Here is a 19,179-nt window from a genome sequence, read left to right on the forward strand (position 1 = left end):
ACGCCAAGCAATACTTCGTAATGGGAGTCTAAAAATAGAAATTTTATTTTTATGAGCGGTACTGAAAGTATTTAAAAATTATAATTAATAGGTTGCAACGAACATAGGATTTTAGTCAAAAATCTCTAACATCCAGTCCAGCCAAATGCCTGGTGTTTAAGCATGTATTTACTTCCAAACACTTCTAAATTCCTCAGATTTCGGCAGAAGTGTGGTTCTAAGAAGTTGAATTATATGCTAAACAAGATACCTCAAGCATCAGATTTTCCATCTAAGTATCCAAATTTCTAGACAGCACAAATTATTGTTAATTCTCACTGAGGTATACATGTTGTGAAACGACTATTTAAAATGCACATTTTACAACATCATGACATTTCTGGGACTGAAGACGACTATGACTAATATGATGGACTGTATAAGCCCTCAAAAAAAAAAAAAAAAGAAATTAACCCAAAAGCATGGCTATGGGCCATCAGATGGTTTCCATCTGGGCTGAATGTATTTGACTCCGTTAGAACTATTCAGAAAAGGTATATTAGTAGCAGCTTCTTTTGGTAACTAAGATAAGCTTTCTAGTTGTCCTTTAAAATAACACCCTCGTTGGTTCAGCCCAGTTTCCCCCCAGAGCCACGTCTCCTGCTCTCTGAGCTATTCTTTGAAGTCTTCAATCCCTCTGATGCATAAAGGGATTCTTTGCCTGACATGAGAGGCTACAGCTGTGTGGCTTAAAAGCAGCACTAATTTTGGAAACAGCCTTTGCAACACAGCTCAAGCTATTTCTTCTCTACAGTTTGCTTTCTTGTCTACCTATAGGTTTTAGTAGATTTATTAAACCACTTATAAAGAGAATGTCCTCTATGTAGTACAAGAGGCTTTTGCTGACTTACTCAGGCTTTAACTCTTCCGATTTTGGTTGTTCAGAGCTATTGAGAGAAGTCAGGTATTTGTTGCCTCCATCCCTTACAAGCTGTCTGGAAGACTGCTGCCTGCTCATGGAAATGCTTGATTTCTTTCCCTCTTTTTTTTCATCTTTCTTCCTCTTCTACAAACACACACAGGGAGACATTATATGCTGAGGGTGATCACTGGTAATCCAGTCGAGACATCAACTTACAAATACACAGTCCCTGGCCGAAAGATACAGAACCTTAGAGGCGAGAGGTTGCACGGAGGAAGGTAACAGCAGCAGGATTGTAGTAACAAGCCACAGACATGGCAGTTATTACAGACATGTCCAATAATGTAAAATTAAATTGAAATGGACAATATTTTAACCCATCTTAAAACAAGAGTTCCCCTATTGGAGCAGACAAGTAAAAGACTATCTTTCATGGGAATTTTACCTATTTATCTCATAATTAAAGACAACCATAAATTAACATAAATTAAGTGACCGACAGCATTGCTTATAAAGTCCACATATGGTCTAAATCTGCAAGGAGTGTAGAAACTTTTTTTTTTAAGAAGTATTTGCATTTAGCATTTGCAAGAAAGTCCTCTAGGAATGCTTTTGAAACTGTTAGCATGAAATGGAATTATTGCTCAGTGAAGAGACTATGCATTAAGTGCAACAGCACAGTCATACTCTTGTCCTTTTCAGGCAGGCCTTGCACGGATCAGGAGTTTGGGCTTCATTAACATGCAAATAATTTTATGATAAAAATACCATCCAGAGAAACAAATATCTGGAAGTACCAGATCAACAGCATGTGCTAGTTCTTAGCATTCCTTACTTGTATTTCTGCCCCTGCCGCAGCTGCTCTGCAAAGCCTCCGAACTGCCTCTTCTCGGATCTGCTGATCTGGCAGCGTTGGTCTGAAGGACACTTCAATCAAGCTTTTCTGGGAGTGAGAGCACACACAAGAACCATGGGCAAAATCCAGCCCTCAGACATGTGTTATACCTCCAAAGCTCAAAAGGAGCATATACTTGTCAGCAAAAAATTAACTTTGTTAATTAAGTTAATTAAGATTAACTTGGCAGTACTAGGTTAACAGTTGGACTTTATCATCTTAAAGGTCTCTTCCAACCAAAATGATTCTATGATTCTAAAGAAAATACTTTTTTTTTCCCCCCCCAAGCAAATAAGGTGATCCTAAAGATATGGTCACTTGCATTTTTTTTTGGAAGTTCACTATGTTACAGTGGGCTGGTTTTACATGACCGATAGCTTTGACAGTTAAACATTCTTCAAATAAATCATAATGACAACACGAGGGAAAGAACATTCAGGGTGAAAGCTCCCATAAAGCATTTACCTGATCAGATGATTAACCCCTCACATCAGACTTAAAACATTATTTCTAACAATACAAAATATTCCAGCTATTCTAACAATAATTTACATTTCGAGCTTCATTTACAAGTGACAGCATTTGTAGGGATGCAGATGATCAAAAGATATGGCAGAACACTTGATGTTTAAAGGGAATTTACCTTCCCAGGCAACACAGTTCCAACAGAAGGTGTGACTGTCACTGGACAGGCTTCTGGCACACGGAATTCAAAGGAAGTAGGTCCAACAGGGGCAACTTCCCCTTTGCCAATTCTTGGGACAGGATGAGTAACGGGGTTGACACTCACATGGGAATTTATCACGTACAGTGTTGCTGTGGACACACTGTTTAAAGCTGTTGCAGCAAACTGAACCAAGGAATGAGACAATTCAAGAGGTGGGTGGACTCCAACTGCTCTGCATGACAACTTGAATTGTCTAAAAATAAACACATGATAAATTGTCTCAGCATAAAATAGTCTCTTAATCAGCCCGGAAAATAGGGAACTAATCCTGTAGTCCCTATTTAAGCAGAATTTCAAGCTTTGCAATGGGAATTTTGCCTGAAGATGAACAATAATACTAGCTATTTTTAATGCACAATTGGCTAGAGTCCCTACTTGAATTCTTCCTCTGTGAACTTCCGGAAATACATCCAGTCAAATCAAAGTTTATGCCATCATTATTTTAGTAGCATTAGCTTAATGTATGAGGCATTTTTACTAAAAAGAGTCCTGCAGAAATTCTGCTGAAAGAGCAAGGAGAACATCACAGGTTGAGACAACCTGGGGTAAACTTGCAGCTTGGGTATGTGACAAGGGCAAGTTTCAGGTGGGATCGGAAAAGTCATCTCAGTAAAGACAGACATGTAAATGAAGGACAAAACTAACAGGTACCGAGCAGCTCTTGTCAACTGGAGAATTCTTACCGCCTCACATTTTGATTCTAGCCTCATCTCTTCAAACTAGGCAGGGGTTTAATTTCTGAACTAGCTTGACAGTGAAAATCCTCTGGGATTTAGATTTCTAGATTACCTGCTACTCAATCAGTTTCTTAACTTACCTATTAATCTCCGACTTGCAGGTTAGTTCAAAGCTGTACTCTTTCGCCTTGTTGGCTTTAAAGATTATGTCCAGTGTCAGGCTTTCAAGAGGAAGAAGAATTCCAAGTCCATCATTGGGTTGAATTTCAACAAACTTAAAAATGTCAGGATTAGAAATTATTGTTATTAAAATAAGAAATTATTAGTTAAATTATCAAATTATTCCTAAATTAAAATAAGACGTTACCGGCAAGATAAGAAAATTTTGCTCTTAAATGTACAAATATCAGGAAAACAGAAACCTTCTGGTGAGAAGCTTTCACCTGAGTTAGTGACTAGTGTCTGATGTGAAGATTTCTAATCTCAAAGTAACTTGAAAGGCATTAAATCCATTAACTCAGACTTCAGCAGAATCTCTTCCCCAGCTTCTTACCATCTATGGTAATCACCTTCCTCTAATGATGTCCATTTATTCTTCATAGACAACGAAATATGACAAAAATCTCAACAGATCCCCCTGTATCTTTGAGAAGCTGATGGCTGTATGATGGCAGATACCATAGTGACAAGTACCAGTTTAATATCTACAAATGTGTGTTGGTTTGCGTTTGAGTTGATGATTCAAGAATGTCTTCCCATCGCGTTTTAAGCTAATCATGAAACACATGCTGTGAAGTAAAGCTTTAACGAAGCTGAAGATGCCACTTTCTTTTAGCTAACTCCTTGATTTTAATCCCTAAACCAGCAGAGAAAGAGAGAATGCCTAATTAAATGTCAGGTTCTTCTAGCTCCGATTCCAATATGCTAAACCATTTCACACTGCGATCATCGTGCTATTATGAAGCTTGAGCAGCTAACTTTTGGCAAAAAAAAATAAAAAATTCAGTAGACCTAGCCCACATGAAACTGGCAGCTCCTGTGATTAATTTAGCTTCCACATCAACTTACAGTCAGTCAGAAAATACCTAGGCACAGTTCAGGGGATGATTCCCAATAAGCAGTTTGGACACAGCCATCCTGCTTTAAAGACAAAGTGTTTAGGCATTTGGATGCAAACTGTGCGATATTCCTCAGCCTCAAGGCCAAAGCAGCACCCCTGAGCCTGCTTTATTCAGTAGTAGAAGCGACCTGTCAGTCTGAAAGAAAAGGGCACCAGGTATTCTGCTAGTAGATTTCTTGGTGTAAAAAACAGGTATTCTAATAGGATAAAGTTAGCCTTACGTAGGTGAGAATGGTAATATCTCCTCAAAGATGTTTATAGTGCTTGGAAAATGGTTAGGGTATAATAAGATGAAATTTACACAAACCAGCACCAGAACTAATCTGTGCATTTCCACGGTGCTGCAGGCAGAAGCATTTCTATGGGTTTGCAAGAACCAGCCATGATTTATTTACACTCACATTGAAACATGTTTTCATAATAATTAAATATATTTGATACAAGAAGAGGTGTGGGGGGCATAGCTACATACCTCTGGAAGTCCCACAAATCCAAACTCTTGCGGCAAGATGGATTTGTTTGTTAGCTTGACATTTGCCTGCACAGCTTCATAGATTGTGCAGTATCCAAAATTGATTCGTGCTGGGCTGATTTCCAAATCAGAAGTAGTAACAATCGCATGGACAGTAAAATTAACTTTTTTAGCCTGAAACAAATGCAAGAGCACAGGATAAAACCCGCCATCTGTAGCATTTAAGTGAAATGTCATCCAAGAAGATAACTGCAAAAGAGTTATTCTACTCCATTCCTTGACATTAACACACGTCAGTGTAACATATCTATCCTGAACGCCAGCCTCATTGTTCTCCAAAAATAAGCAACGGGAAATGTCTCTTTGATAAGCATAATTAAAAAAGTAATAGCTCTATGTCAAATTCCATATGCTAGAATGGAATCACACCTGTATCTCCAGGACATGTAATATGCTACATCTGCAGTACAGATCAGAGTGAAATGATTGCAATACGGTATCTGATAACTCTCAGGTACCAAATAAACTGCTGGGGAACAGATAAGCACTAACTAGAAAGGATTGAACTTTCTGTATTGTAAACACAGGGACAAGAAGAAACTATCAAACCTGTATTATCACTTTAAGCACCTTTTACTGTTATCACCGGACTTCAACTAGTAAAGAACTAATCTGAGATCAGGTATCATTAAGTGAACGTTCACTAAAATAATTTACGTCTGCTGTCAGTCTCGTAACCTGCATAATAAAAGTCACCAACCGTCTCCCCAATCAGTGTTGTCACTGGAACTTCCAGAATTCTTGTCTCTTCATTAAAATAGCTCCCTGCATCTTCAGGAAGAGAGTGCCTAAAAATCAAAAAGTACATTCAGTTTCATAAAAAGATTTTAACTATTTTCTAGCTAAGTGGAATAGTAAACTTTTGATGGATGTATTTCTGAACACAAAAAAAAAAACCCAAACCTGTTACTTAAGGTCTAAAAGTTTTATACTTCACAGCTTTTAATCTTAACACAACATTTGTGCTCAAATAGAAGTATTCACATATGTAGTTGGTTAAGCATCAATTCCAGTGCTTCACTGAAGTGAAGCTGAACTAAAATCTTGTATGCAAGATATATGCAAGTATTAGGGAAAATGGTGGAAGAAAATGCCAAACAAAAATTAGTGACCTATGAAGTTCCACCTTCTGACCCAAAAAAGGAAGATGGAGTCAGATCAGAAATATTATGGACTTGTCACAGATTTCCTGTACAATGGCAGAACGGCATACCTCCAGAGAGCCTGCTCTGCACAGGCACACGTGGCAAGGGGATCTAGCCAGGAACTTAGAATAATTGACCTTGTACATTAATGTTGGATTTTTTTTTTTAATTTTATTTTTTTCTTAAAGACAGGATTTTGGACACACAGGAGTTTAAGGAAGTTCCACACAGAGATCTGCATCCATTTATCCTGTTTTGAAATGCCATCCAGTCATTTAAAATTCTGAAAAAATTTAAAGCTTACTTTATAATCAGAACATAAGCCTTCTGCATCATCGCTGCAGCCACCGCACATAACCAACCTGACCTGGGCAATCCCGTCCTTTCACCACTGATGGTAGTTAATTACCAGCCAGTTTGAGGCAGAATCAATTGTATCACAAAGCACAGAGATATAAAGAAAGTGAAACAAGTTAGAGACCAACAGTGTCTGATTATACCAGATTAGCAATTTATAAGAAATATGCATTTTTCTGTAGCTGAAGCATCTTGCTATCATACGCTGAGTTTCAGAGCTGCGAGCCAAGCCAATACAAAAGCTCCAGCATTTTTAGCTCCGCTGGTATATTTATAGTGTCTTCCAGCACCCGAGTGAATTGCTTCCTGTTCTCAGGTCTCCATAGCGCTAATGTTCCTACTACTACTACTGGAATTGCATGCAATTTTTTAATGTATTGTTAAAGAATAGTTAATGAATAAGTAGCAGCCACTCAGTCACCATGGTGATCTAAAATCTTGCTGGCTGTTACTCCGCAAGTCTGAGATGGGACTTTAGAAGGTGATTTTCAAAGGTATTGCTGACTTGTTTGAAGATAGGAACTGGAGTTAAACACAAGGTAGGAATAAAGTATCGGTTTTGTCTTTGTCACAGGGCATTAGAATAGCAGAAGAAATTAATCCATTACAAAATAATCCGGAGGGGGGAAAAAAATATATATAATTGTAACTGTAGGTACACAGTGATGGACTCTAAATTAGCTGTTATGCCTTGGGGAAAAGATACTGAAATCCTTCGGATCGTTCTCTGAAAATGGCATCTTCATGCTTAAAAGCAATTAAAGAGAAGCATGAAAGACAAATCAGATTTAGACTGCCAGCATCTGCAGCACTAGTTCCAAATGGAGAAAAACTAAAAGATGTGGTATTTGGGAATTCTGAAAGTCAGCAAATTAGAGAACTTGCCTTCAAATAAACAGAAGATGTCGGCTTCAAACACCCAGCAAGTTCAGAGTATTGTAACATCTGACCAAGCATTTCAAGCACGCACAGAATACTCGGGAGAATTTCCCAAGCCTTCAGGCATCTATCTGTATTGCTGAATGAGTCTTTCTTTTTACTTTTATGTTACTTTTAAAATAGCTATTCTATTAATATAGCCTATAATACTAAGTCAATGAGGAGGCATTTCCAGAAGTGTTCACTATCTCAGTACTTCACATCACCCTGCAGCAAGCTCATCTTCCTCTGGCAGACATGCGCTTCCCCTGTCCGTCTTTTAAAACTGAGCTGTATACTGAAATAGCCCGATACTTATTTTGTGTGTCAGAAATGCCTTAATCTCATCAAATCTCCTTTCTGAAGCTTCCCCATTTTTCAAAGGAAGATTAATGTTCTAAATCCAAGCCCTGCTTCTATCCACTCAGTGTAACGGTGCTTTACAGCATCTGAAGTTTAGGAACTGGAAAGTGTCATAATAATGGTTACTGTTGTTGTAATCTGACAGGATTTGAGATGTTGGAAGAACTGTAAATACTTTTAGTTCTTTGAATGCTAACCTGGTGAAAAATTTAAAAATCAGTGTTTTGACCCTCAATTTAGAGTCACAGATGCTGAGTGAAAATCCATGATATACTGACATCAGTGGGACTAGATAAACTACATGAGAAAAGCAGCAGGTTAGCAGCAGCAATCAGTGCAGAAGCTGCCAAAGTATTTGGCTGTACACCAGAATTAAGATCTGTATCATTTAATTTGTATTTGAAAAGAAACGTCCTGCTAAATTCTTTAAGATGGCAATGATGAGGTAAATAAAACTAACAGTTGTCAACAGGAACTACTGCATTTAAATTTTTAAAAAATGGAATTCTCTGTTTCTTATAACCCAATTATGTTTGTAGAGGTAGATGTATCATGAAATGGAGAAGAGAAACTTTCTGGGATAAGGCTTTTAGCATCTTGGAAGATCTTATATAAAAATGCCACTTGAAACTCAATATTTTGGGGAAAAATGTACATGGGTAGGAGAGATATGAACAGAAAGGCCAACCATTCTTACCTTAATTAGCAAGCACAGGACTTCTTGTCCAGAAATTATTTAATCAGTGATCCATGAAGTAGCCACCTGGCCTAGATAGCCTCTTTCTTGGATAAGAATAGCTTCCCCACAGAAACGGGAGCAGCCTCCCAGGAACACAACTGCTAACATTTTCACACTGCTGCTGTCACCACAGGAAAAGCATTTCCTCGCAGGTATGGGATCCAACTTCATTTCCTCCTTGAGCATCTGGCAGCTTTTATGGGGGGGCAAGAGGGGGGAGACTAGGACTACACTGACACCAGCAGCATGTCCAGCCTGCTACCGTGTGAAGGAAGAAAAAACTTTGACCTGCTCAGGTTTTCCACTGACAGCCTCCTCCAGATATTGTCTTAAGTACTGAAAAGATTAAGCTTGTGAGGTTACCTGGGCAGAAACTTCAATTGCACGCTGAAGGATGACTGAGCTTGGATGTAACCTGTTTTTGGAAGCAGCTCCATGTGCTTACTCAATTCTTTGCGTATTTCAAACTTCAAACGCAGCGTGGCTTTTGCTCTGCAAACAGATCAGACGTGCTTAGGTGGCTTTGAGGCTACCTGTCCTGCCACGGCAGCAATATTTGCTCTCAAGAGTTTGATCCCCCCTGGCCCCCACCCCTTGCATCCCTACTCTACGTTACAATTATAACTATTCCAAGCTTCCTTTAAAAGCGATAGGCATGTAAAACTGCTACGGCAAAATCACACAGTTGTATTCTCTTTTAAGATAAGTATAGCAAACAAGGGTTTGCAAGTACTATAAGTAAACCCAGCTGCATTTGAAGCAATACACACAGCTGATGGGAACATAATTATCCAAGTGCAGCACAGGGGTAAGTAAGGTCAGGGGAAAGTCAAAGCCAAATTACTGTGAAATATCAGCTAATTATATGCTCCTAACATACATTTCCTCTATCTGAATCAATAGGAATCACTCAATGTCTGAGACACCTAATTGGTCCGAGCTGCAGCACAGAACCCGCATGAGATGGCAAAGGCGTAATCGTGTAATGCTGGGTCCAGGCTATGTAACAATTGGTGGTGGGTGGGATGCCACAAAGAAAAACGAAGAGCAGCACCCCCTAAGTGTGGCCCAGGATACCTAGATGCTGCTTAAGTGGCTAACGAGCACTTAATGTCCCGGCCTGTAGCCAAAAGAATGAACGTGAAAGAGCATAATACACCTAAAACATCAACGTGCACCTAGTTTGTGAATCCCGTTCAGCCTCATTATCATTATAATTATCTTAAAACCTTCAGTACCAAAAATTAAGCCTACACAGGCAGAAAAAAAAACCCCTCAAACTCGGAGAGGGAGGGGAGGCTGTCTTATCTCAGAACTGCACTGAGCACACTACTGCTTTTGGGTTTTCTCCCTAAAACCACCGTGGCTTCTTTTAAATAATGTGAATTCACAGATCTGTTGTAAAGACTCCTCTAACAGCAGATACTCTACAGGGCTAGGAGTCGTGGTGTGATCAATTTGCCCTACGAATAGCGTACTGGAAGCCAGGACATGTCTCCCTGTTTACTGAGTTCTGGCCATGTTATAATACAGCGATAGCCACAAACCATACCCTGGCTTTGGAATTTTATGCCTATGTGCAAAATTGCCAAGCAATTTACAAATATTTCAGCTTGTCATTTTCCTTCTCTTGGACTGGTTTACAAGCTGTCAGTCCAGATGGTCTGCTCTAAATCAACAGCTATAGCATGTGGTACTGGGAGCCTGGACTGATTTCTGACTGTTGACAATCTAAGAGAACTATATACTACTTCATTAAATCACTGCAGATTATAACCTGCCAAAGAAATTACTTTTCAAAGTGATTTATATTGAACAGGATTCTGATAAGACACTTCCATCCTTTATGCTGCTTATTTATGCTTCTTGATTACCATATTCTATGTGACCAGAAAAAAAAAAAAAAGCCACAAAACCCAAACCAAACCCAGTATTAGCTAACATTTTGCAATTCTACAGAGCCTGCTGGGGCACGTAAGCGCCAGAGCTAACTAACTTGAAAACTTGATCTTCTACTTAAGCTACAGACTACAGTGTCATAGAGTGCAGCAGCAGTGAGACACAGGCAAGTTCTTTCTGCGCTGCTTCTGTCAGGTGTCTGTGTGTATTGGTGGTGAACAAAAGGCTACGTCATCTCTATGTGTCTCATCTACTATATCATCTCCCCCAGGTCTGAGCCAAATTTTGCCCTGAAAATCTAAAGAATTCTTTTGCTACAAGTTTTAGGTGGTTTTTGGGGGTTTGTTTGTTTTTTCCCCCCCCGCTTTTCTGTAACTAGTTAGGGATCAGGACAGAAATTTGTAAGAATATTCTGAAATGGCAGGATTATTTAAGTATTAACATTTAATTAAAGAATGTGTGTTCTAGAAGTTATGCTACTAAGATTCCACATCTACTGGAGCTGAGCTTGAGTTCTCAGCAGGTAAGGCATGTCTGCAGTTGTCAGATCTTTCCAGCAGGGCTGTGGGAACCTCACCTTTGGTCTCCCTCAGGGAATGGTTTCCACCAGCAGTAGTTCACAGACAGCACTGGAGTAACTCATTAGCTGATATACAATTCCCACATAAAGCTGTGGTAACAAACTATTATCTTTGTATGTTGACAGCAGTTTGGACACTTCGTTGTAGCCTGAAAACTGTCCTTGGCTCTGGATCCTTTGTACGTAGTTCCAGACCACAGACCTTAGTGAAACTCCCTTTCACTAGTTTTTCACCATGAAAATACAGCTACTTACTAGTCTAACCTAAGAAATTGATCTTGACTGATAGTAATTTATAGCTGTTTTCAGCAGTTTAAATTCATTCTGTTCAAGAGGTGATTTGACATGTACCACGTAGCAACGAGGAATCCTCTGATACACCCTACAGAAAAGTTTCAATAGCTACCGGAGGAAGCGACTTCTCAGACACCACATGTAACTCATCCATGAAGCCTATCTACTTTTGCAGGATAAAATGTTGAGAAATTATATTCCTGCACATGAAATACTTTGAATTTCAGCCCAAATGACTGTATAACAAAGACAATTTTTACTAATTATGGAGAAGTGGGTGACAAATCAAAGACTTGATTTGCCAAGGTACTAAGGGCAGTACACAACATATTAACTGCTCTTAATTTAGGGAAACTTGGTGAAGGATCAGCAGGATTTTTCCCTCAGTTAAGAAGTTTTGCCCTAAGCAATTTGACAGCTTCTATCTTTGGGATCCCCTTAAGTTTTCATTAGGAGAGTTATTCTGCTTCTGTACTTATAAGTTTTATCCCTGGGTTATCTAGACCAAGTAAAATCACTTACATAACGACTTGTGCTTGTCATATCTGTAAGCTGAATTTCTGAGATAACAGCTTTACTCATTTCTTTCCAACTGTGAAGAATCTCTGCAGTCTGTAATTCTGGTAAGAGGTTTAAGAATGGATGCCTTCTACAGAACCGATCTCTCCCCCACCCTCCCACAAGCCCACCCCAATCCTATTTAAATAGAACCTAAGAAGTGCAAATTGTTAAAATAAGCATTCAGTAGTGACTGCATTAGCTAGAAGGAAGATACCCAGCACCTGAAGACAATTAAGAGAGTACAAGTTCATGTAACCACTCTAATAGCAGGAAATCTCTGGGAGCCAGTGACCTGAAATAGTCAAACTACAGCGCAAACAGAACCAGTCTTCAGACATTACTGACCTGGGCTACAAAAACGCCCAGATACTTTTCCCCCATAAACTGGTATTCAGTCACTATCCGTGTACTTACGAGGTACCTGTCACCCGAGTACCGTGCTCAATGCCTATATAGGTTAGGAAAAGTTGTACCATTCCCAGTAAATACAAAAGGACTGACATGATTTATCCAGCATCATGTCCCAAGTCTCTTAAGACTGTGATTGACCTCAATAAAGAACAGTTGCATGAGGCTGGCTTCCAGATCGTAAGTCTTCTGGGGACTTTAATTAAAGTAAAACAGCTGAGAAAAAAATATTATTTCATAAAATTTCCTGTCTGAATCAATTATGCCCAATATGCACTTAACTTTAGACACATTTATCTCCCTAACCTTTACTGTGCAAATTCCACATGATGAAATTCCGAAGGGCTGCTATTCCCTAGGGACTTTACAGTTACACCACAGAACAGGTACAACACTGGGAATCTTGTAGGAGTGGAAAGGCACGTATTAACCCAGAGACTTCATAACTATGGCTGCTCTTGGGAATCTGGGCTAGCAGGATACCCAAATCCAAATTCCACAGAACTCAGAGGGCTTGTAATCAGGAAGTCCTCCTGAAATGCCAAGGGAAAAAGCAAACCATTCTTCAGCTTCCTCTGATGACAAGATGGGTCTGTAACAGTGGTACCTCAAGACATCACCTTGTGCCTTAAGATCTCACTACTTAGGTAGAGAGGGCAGCTGATAATGAAAGGGTAACTCACCTGCTTCGAATCACAATGCAATCCTGATAGAGTCGGTCATACATACAGATCTTTAAATCAACGTTGGGATTGGGCACCCAGACCGGCACATCAATAGAAACTCCAATGGCACTAAAGCACAGCTGTTCATACATAAATCAAGAGTGTAATTCTTTTTGTTAGTCTCCAATTCTTACTGATCTAGACAGGGTAAGATTTTCTGCTATAAACTACAGCTGAGTAAAACAATTTATTATTCATATTGCAACAGGTTCTTTAATTAGTCAGAGCTATGAATATAATTTGTAAAATAAAACCTAGATATTAGTGTCCCAGAAGAAAAAAGAATTATACTTTGGTTTGGATTCTTTGACAGAGAACATGAAGGAAGAGCATGCTGCCTGTGATAATGAAAAGAAATATTTAAAGTGCATGTAGCTAAAGTGAGCGTGCCATAATTCAGAAACTCTAGAGACTACAGCTTGTTTAGCCAGCAAAGAAATACAGTAATGGCAGCACAGTGCTGTAATTCCTATAACAACCTCAGGTCTGACATCAGTAACCACATAGCTCAGGCTTGGATAAAATGATCCTGAGAGAGAGGGTACCCGAAGGAGCCTTCAGCAGGCACCGGCAGCTCCTTTTGTCGCCTAGTCCATCTGCAGACCCTGGGCAGAGCCAAGACTGGCCTATGGAGCTTCTTGGAAGTTTTTCTTTATTTTTTTGGCAAGCTTCTGTGAACTGTTCCCAGGCAGAACTTGGCTTCCAATAAAGTGTGGAATCAAAATATGCTGAAGTGGTAACTAAAGTTGTCATCTCTTCCAGCTTTCACACATCATTCTCACTGCTGCATGCTAAATAATTCCAATTCTGACATATCAGAAAGAAAATAAGCTACGTAGGTTGGGAATAGAGAAGAATACTTTTGTATTTGTTTCCAGGACATTAGATGTTTTCCAGCACAACGTTTGATAAAATGGGAATATCAGCAGTATTTGCATGGAAATTTAAGAGAATCAACAGGTTTAATAACCGTACTGCACCAGAAAGAAGAGCTGTGATTTACAAAGTTACCTCCCATCAAACCACACGATACATAATCATGTGGTACCTCATTATTTCTTAGAACGTTCATAAACACATCTTCCTCTACCTCCTTCTCCTGTTTCTAATATAGGATGCTGAGCAATTTTAAATCTTGGGAAAAGCAGAAGTAGGAGGATTTTAAACTCTTTTTTACAGTGTTTTGAAGCAAGTCTTGCACAAAATCACTCACCGGTTTGCAGTCTGGGTTGTCAAACATGATCACAAACTCTGCCCGCACATCCCCAGGGATAGCTGGGACAAATAGAATCTGAAGTTTGACTGAGCTAAAGGGTCCAATTTCACCTTCAGTAACCTAAACAAGAAGTAACATGTTTTTAATGAAAATCTGACTGCATTACTGTAGTTGGCTATAAGTTGTATCAAAATAAAGAAGCAACATTTACTCATACCACACAAACGCTCTATTACACCTAGTTTGTAACTCGAATGAACGCACTATGCAAGGGGAAAAGTCCTTGTCAGTAGCTCCCCAGGAGGTTCAGTGTGGGGAAAAGACTGGGCATGGCACATGGTTTCACAACAGACATGGTCAGGATCTTACTGAGAGCCTCCTTTCACTGCACGACAGCTAGATAATGTGCTTTACCAAAGTGTTTCCATCATGTATTGGTGAGCATATAACTAAACCATGGAGAATCTGTCTTGTGCTACCACTCAACAACGCCACTGATTTCAGCATTAGGTCTCCCCGCCTTTTGCATGCGTAGGCAGAAGCCATAAATGCTAATATGAACCAGTATCTGGGCTCTCGTCCCCAGATTTTTTAATATGGCTGAAGTCTGACTTTTCCCAGACATTCTTCCTTTTGTACTGTCACTAGACTTTGTATGACCACAGAACACCACAGCAGAAAAATCAGTTTGACTAAAAAAGAGAAAAGAGAAAGAGTTAAATTATGGCAAATGTAAATCTCTACAGAATCTCAGCTCAAATAAGTCTTTATAGGTCAAAAGAAAGAGCAAGTGTCATATGATTTCATTTTAAGAATTAACTGTGATACAGCAAAGTCCAGAGGGCTTGAAATTGATCATGCGCTTAAGCATTTCCCACCAGAGCCAAAGCAATTTATTTGATGTAGGCTTAGACTAGTGAAAACCTTGTCTGCATCTCAGGATATTCATTACCTTTCCAAGCATGATTTCAACCGGTGTTTCTTCAGCAGAAAGTTCTACTAAATCATGTGCATTGCCCGTGTCTAGACCTGCTCTGGAATTTAATATGTCTTGACCAAGTCCTTCTGGGGGAAAAAACACAAACAAACCCCCACAAAATTCTGGATGTGTGTATAGATTCACTAAAAAATATCAAACAGAGCAGAAGTACATTGATTTTGGTCAGTACTGCAAATCAAATAATGTATACCAATGACGTGGAAATAAATGTCTAGAAGGAAATTTCTGTTTGGCCATACAACTTTGCCCTCATCCAGAAGTCCACCTTAGGCACCTGAGCCTTCCACGACACAGTAACAATATTAATGGTTCAGTAAGACAAAGTATATATTGGAGATTGTTACATCAAGAAATGCAAATTCATCTGAAAGCTTAAACTGGGCTTCAAGTACAGTTTCAGTGGGACAAAGCAATGCAGTCAGGAGGCTCTGCAAAGCAAGTGAAAGTGCTGCTTCGCTTTATTTTCAAACAACTGCAATAATAAGTACCTTTTAATTAAACAGTCTCCCACCAGGGCTTCGAAGTGCCTTAAATTAACACATCACGAGAGAGACGAAGTTAACTCTGGACTGTATGACAGTAATCGATTGGCAACCATTTGCTCCATGTCAACCAGGAAAAAGCTCATGGTGTCATGAGATATGGTAGTGTGCCAAAGCAATGGATTATTTTATTTATTTATTTATTTAAGGTCTGAAAACATCTTTAAAGGTATGTGTTCTGTGGAGACCGCTACCATGATTAATGGAATCACTCCATTTCCCAATACAGATCCTAGATTTAAAAAGAAAAACCACCCACAACCTTTTCATGGAACTTTTAGTTTCCTGCAATTGGAATGATCAATATCATGAAGAAATATTAAAGAATACAGATAAGAAAGAAATTAAGAAAGTCTTTCTTAGTCTTTCTGGATTTTATTAGGCACATAGTAAACATTAGGAATGAGGTGGAAAATGTCTGAGGAGGTTCATCTTTCTGCTTCCTTGTTCCTAGAATTACAGACTACAAAAATAAACCTGTCATGTGGATTTCTATTCTGAGAAGTGGGTATTCAGTTGCTGAGACAAGAATGATAACAATTTTGCAGTTTCTGTAAGCTACTCGGCTTCTATATTCTTCTGAGACCGAATTGTTGATCACTAATGAGAAGTGAGATTCTCTGCTGCTTTTGATATAATGGTGTCAGTACGTTATTTTTAGTCATTTTGGGTGAGACAGCATACAAAGAAATATAACATTACTACTAGAATGACAAACTTCTTGATTTACTGAGTAACTTTGCAAACTGAATCCCACAGTTCATTACAGGAAACTACAAATGGATAAAGCTAGGCTTGGGAAACTGCACTGCCGCTTTTCTACAGTAGTCATCTCACCTGTGGAACCACCGCTCAGGCTCGTCTCAGCCCTCTGCTGCTCCTCCTGGGCTGCGCTGCAAGGCGTTTCTTCACCGTGGTCAGCACAAATTTGGTCCTTCTTTTCAACTACAGGTGTCACAAGACTATTGCTGACTTTCTTTTCAGGAACACAGCCGCTGAAGTGTCGAGTAACCTGTTAGAAAACTCAGAAAAAATATTTTCTACTGTGACTGTTTATCTAGCTTGCACCAGCTCCAATTTTATCAAGGACTTGTAAATCAGACTTGGGTTTTCTTGCAACTCTTTCACGTTATAACACCACCCAGTTTGTCAGCTCTGCACAAAGTGTCTGAGTTTTGGCATGTTTCTTCAACAGTCTCTGCTTCATTCCCACCCAGGACATTCCAGCGAACACAATATTACAATCATTTGCATTCGTTCCACTATTGATTTGAGAGATCTTCCTTCCAATCTTTTAACACTGTTTTAACACTGTTTATTATTATAGTTTTCCGGCAACAGCCCTCAATGCAATTCTTAGTTTGACTAAGAAGATTCCTTCCCTTCTAACAACAGCTTGTCCATAACTGTGACTGTCCTTCTTTGATAGGAAATTTGAACAGCTCTGAATTTTTAAAGGAAGATCACAGGCTAGTGCTCCCAATTCTCACTACTCTATTGCTAGTTTTGCAACAGTTTGCATTTTTCTGAAGTCCAGGAGCCAGGATTTTAAATTACCCTGTCAGAATCTCCTCTTTTAACTAAGTATTTCTTCCTAATTTTCATGGATGCAGAGAAAATAGGAATCATGACATAAATAACTAAAATGTAAAAAAAAAATTATTGTTGGTTTCCCCCCCAAATACCTGGTTTTACATTTGTTTTGTGATATTTGTGGGTCTAACAGATTATACTAAGATATGCCAACCCAAACATAAACAAACTACTGGAGGTTGAACCAGATGATCTTCCAAAGTCCTTCCAACCTGAGCCATTCTATGGTTCTGTATGATTCTACCACACTTTGCACGGCAGAACATTTCTATCAATTTAGGGAAATGCTTTTGAACCTACCATTCTTCCAGGAGAAGATTTTGCCGTTGCTCTGCATTTACTACTGTCACCTGCTGACGTCTGAACTTTGAATCTTGTTCCCAAAGCTCCACTGTTTGTCAGGTTGATGGTCCGTGAAATTGTCTCTCCCACCACATGGCTGCCGAAGTCAATGAGCTCTTTATCTAGTGCCAGCTGTGAGAAGACAAACTATTAATTACTACTGTCCTAGATAGTCAGTAATGTCAACTGAATGAGCATCCACCTTTTCAAGAATAGGACTTTAAAGTTCTTATTATCATTTCAAAGACGGTATCAAATAGCAACATGAACTGGGGATATCCTTCTGCCTTTTTGTAGAAGCCAACTCATTAAAACACTGTCTTGTTAAACTGAGCCACTTCCCTTTCAGACCAATATATGACAATGGAAAAACCAGGGTAAATTCTGTTCACAGCAGCAGCTTGCGTAGGTCTTCAGGTAGTAACTCTGGAAGTCGGTAGTATTTACACACCAATTCAACATTGTTGCTCTTGTGTTACAGTAAAATGGTTTTACTGGTTTCAGCATCAAGCTGAAAAGCTAGCTGCATTTACCATCGCATACTGACTACATACCTGTTTATAGCACATCCCGTCTTGTTTCTGTGAGCTACCATGGTTTACAACGTGTTTAAAAAGTAATACACTACTTCATATAGAATTTAATGACTCTGTTACTGGATATATAACAACAAAAGGCTTGTAATTCAAGATCAAGCATCAAAAAGACAAAGACAACTTGGTTGCTTGCTAGTATCCTCCTTACAGCTGAACTCTTCCCACTTCCAGGGTATAAAGAATGGGAGCTCCTGCATGTAATTAGCACACAATGATGGTATGAACTCTCAAAGATGCATGTGCTGGCTTTGCTGAGAATGGCATTGCGCATTCTCATCTTCAAGGTCTTAACTGAAAACCAGAGTCCTATCCACATAGTCAGGTTTAAGTATGAAATATTGATGTGAAATCGTTCTATCTTCCTTCAAGCGCTTAAAATTAAGCGCATCCTTAAATACTTTGCTAGATTGCTAATATAATAATTACAGTGCAGTGCCTTTCAGTTACTTCCCCCTTTTATTTTCTGTGTAGCAGATTATTCTGGATTCATTTTCCTGTGCACAAAAGTTTCGGTGTGCAGTCCACTACGGAAACTTTACGTGCAATCTTACTCATTCAATTTACTGAAACGTAGCATCACAAACTCCAGGAAGACATTAATATGTTGAAAGCCTCTTAGTTATTTTTACATTTTTGTTAATTAAGTAAGCCTCCAGTATATCCCCAATTTTGTGTTTGCCAGTTATATTCCTATACTGCGCATCTCCTTCCATAATCTTTTTCCTCTAGCATTGTATATTCTCATCTATAATTTCTTTTGGCCCGTAAAGCCAAAGCTGCTCTTAGCTGTGAAGGAAGTAATTTTAAAAAAAATAAAAAAGATGATGACGCTATCTCACATTTTCTATTACTGTTGTTATACTAACACTGAATAAACTTTAAAAAGAGTCACTTACAATGCATCTCTTGGCTGTACATTTCAATGGAACAGAAAAAGGACCAGTCTGTGCCATAAACATGACTTCTCCTTCCACAGTTTCATTTATCTAGGAAAAAAAATAAAATAAACCCAGTTAAGTCATTTGCAAGGATCTAGCCCATGTGATGGG

General features: G+C 39.0%; 1 protein-coding gene across 13 annotated transcripts in view; it reads right to left on the minus strand.

The window, feature by feature from the left end:
* Positions 1-19,179, minus strand: part of CFAP74 (cilia and flagella associated protein 74) — a 44,939-nt gene that overhangs the window by 8,753 nt on the left and 17,007 nt on the right. For all 13 annotated transcript variants that reach the window (XM_074609637.1, XM_074609632.1, XM_074609633.1 and 10 more), the window contains 13 exons: positions 19,027-19,116; positions 17,493-17,666; positions 16,437-16,611; positions 15,010-15,122; positions 14,055-14,177; positions 12,800-12,921; positions 8,738-8,866; positions 5,553-5,640; positions 4,793-4,966; positions 3,341-3,474; positions 2,440-2,716; positions 1,737-1,844; positions 891-1,045 (listed from right to left, as the gene is read on the minus strand). In XM_074609637.1, coding sequence (XP_074465738.1) covers positions 891-1,045; positions 1,737-1,844; positions 2,440-2,716; positions 3,341-3,474; positions 4,793-4,966; positions 5,553-5,640; positions 8,738-8,866; positions 12,800-12,921; positions 14,055-14,177; positions 15,010-15,122; positions 16,437-16,611; positions 17,493-17,666; positions 19,027-19,116 — 1,862 coding nt within the window. The remainder of the gene's footprint in view (positions 1-890; positions 1,046-1,736; positions 1,845-2,439; positions 2,717-3,340; positions 3,475-4,792; positions 4,967-5,552; positions 5,641-8,737; positions 8,867-12,799; positions 12,922-14,054; positions 14,178-15,009; positions 15,123-16,436; positions 16,612-17,492; positions 17,667-19,026; positions 19,117-19,179) is intronic.

The sequence above is a fragment of the Larus michahellis genome, chromosome 16 (genome assembly GCF_964199755.1).
Source record: "Larus michahellis chromosome 16, bLarMic1.1, whole genome shotgun sequence".
In the NCBI taxonomy this organism is placed as follows: domain Eukaryota; kingdom Metazoa; phylum Chordata; class Aves; order Charadriiformes; family Laridae; genus Larus; species Larus michahellis.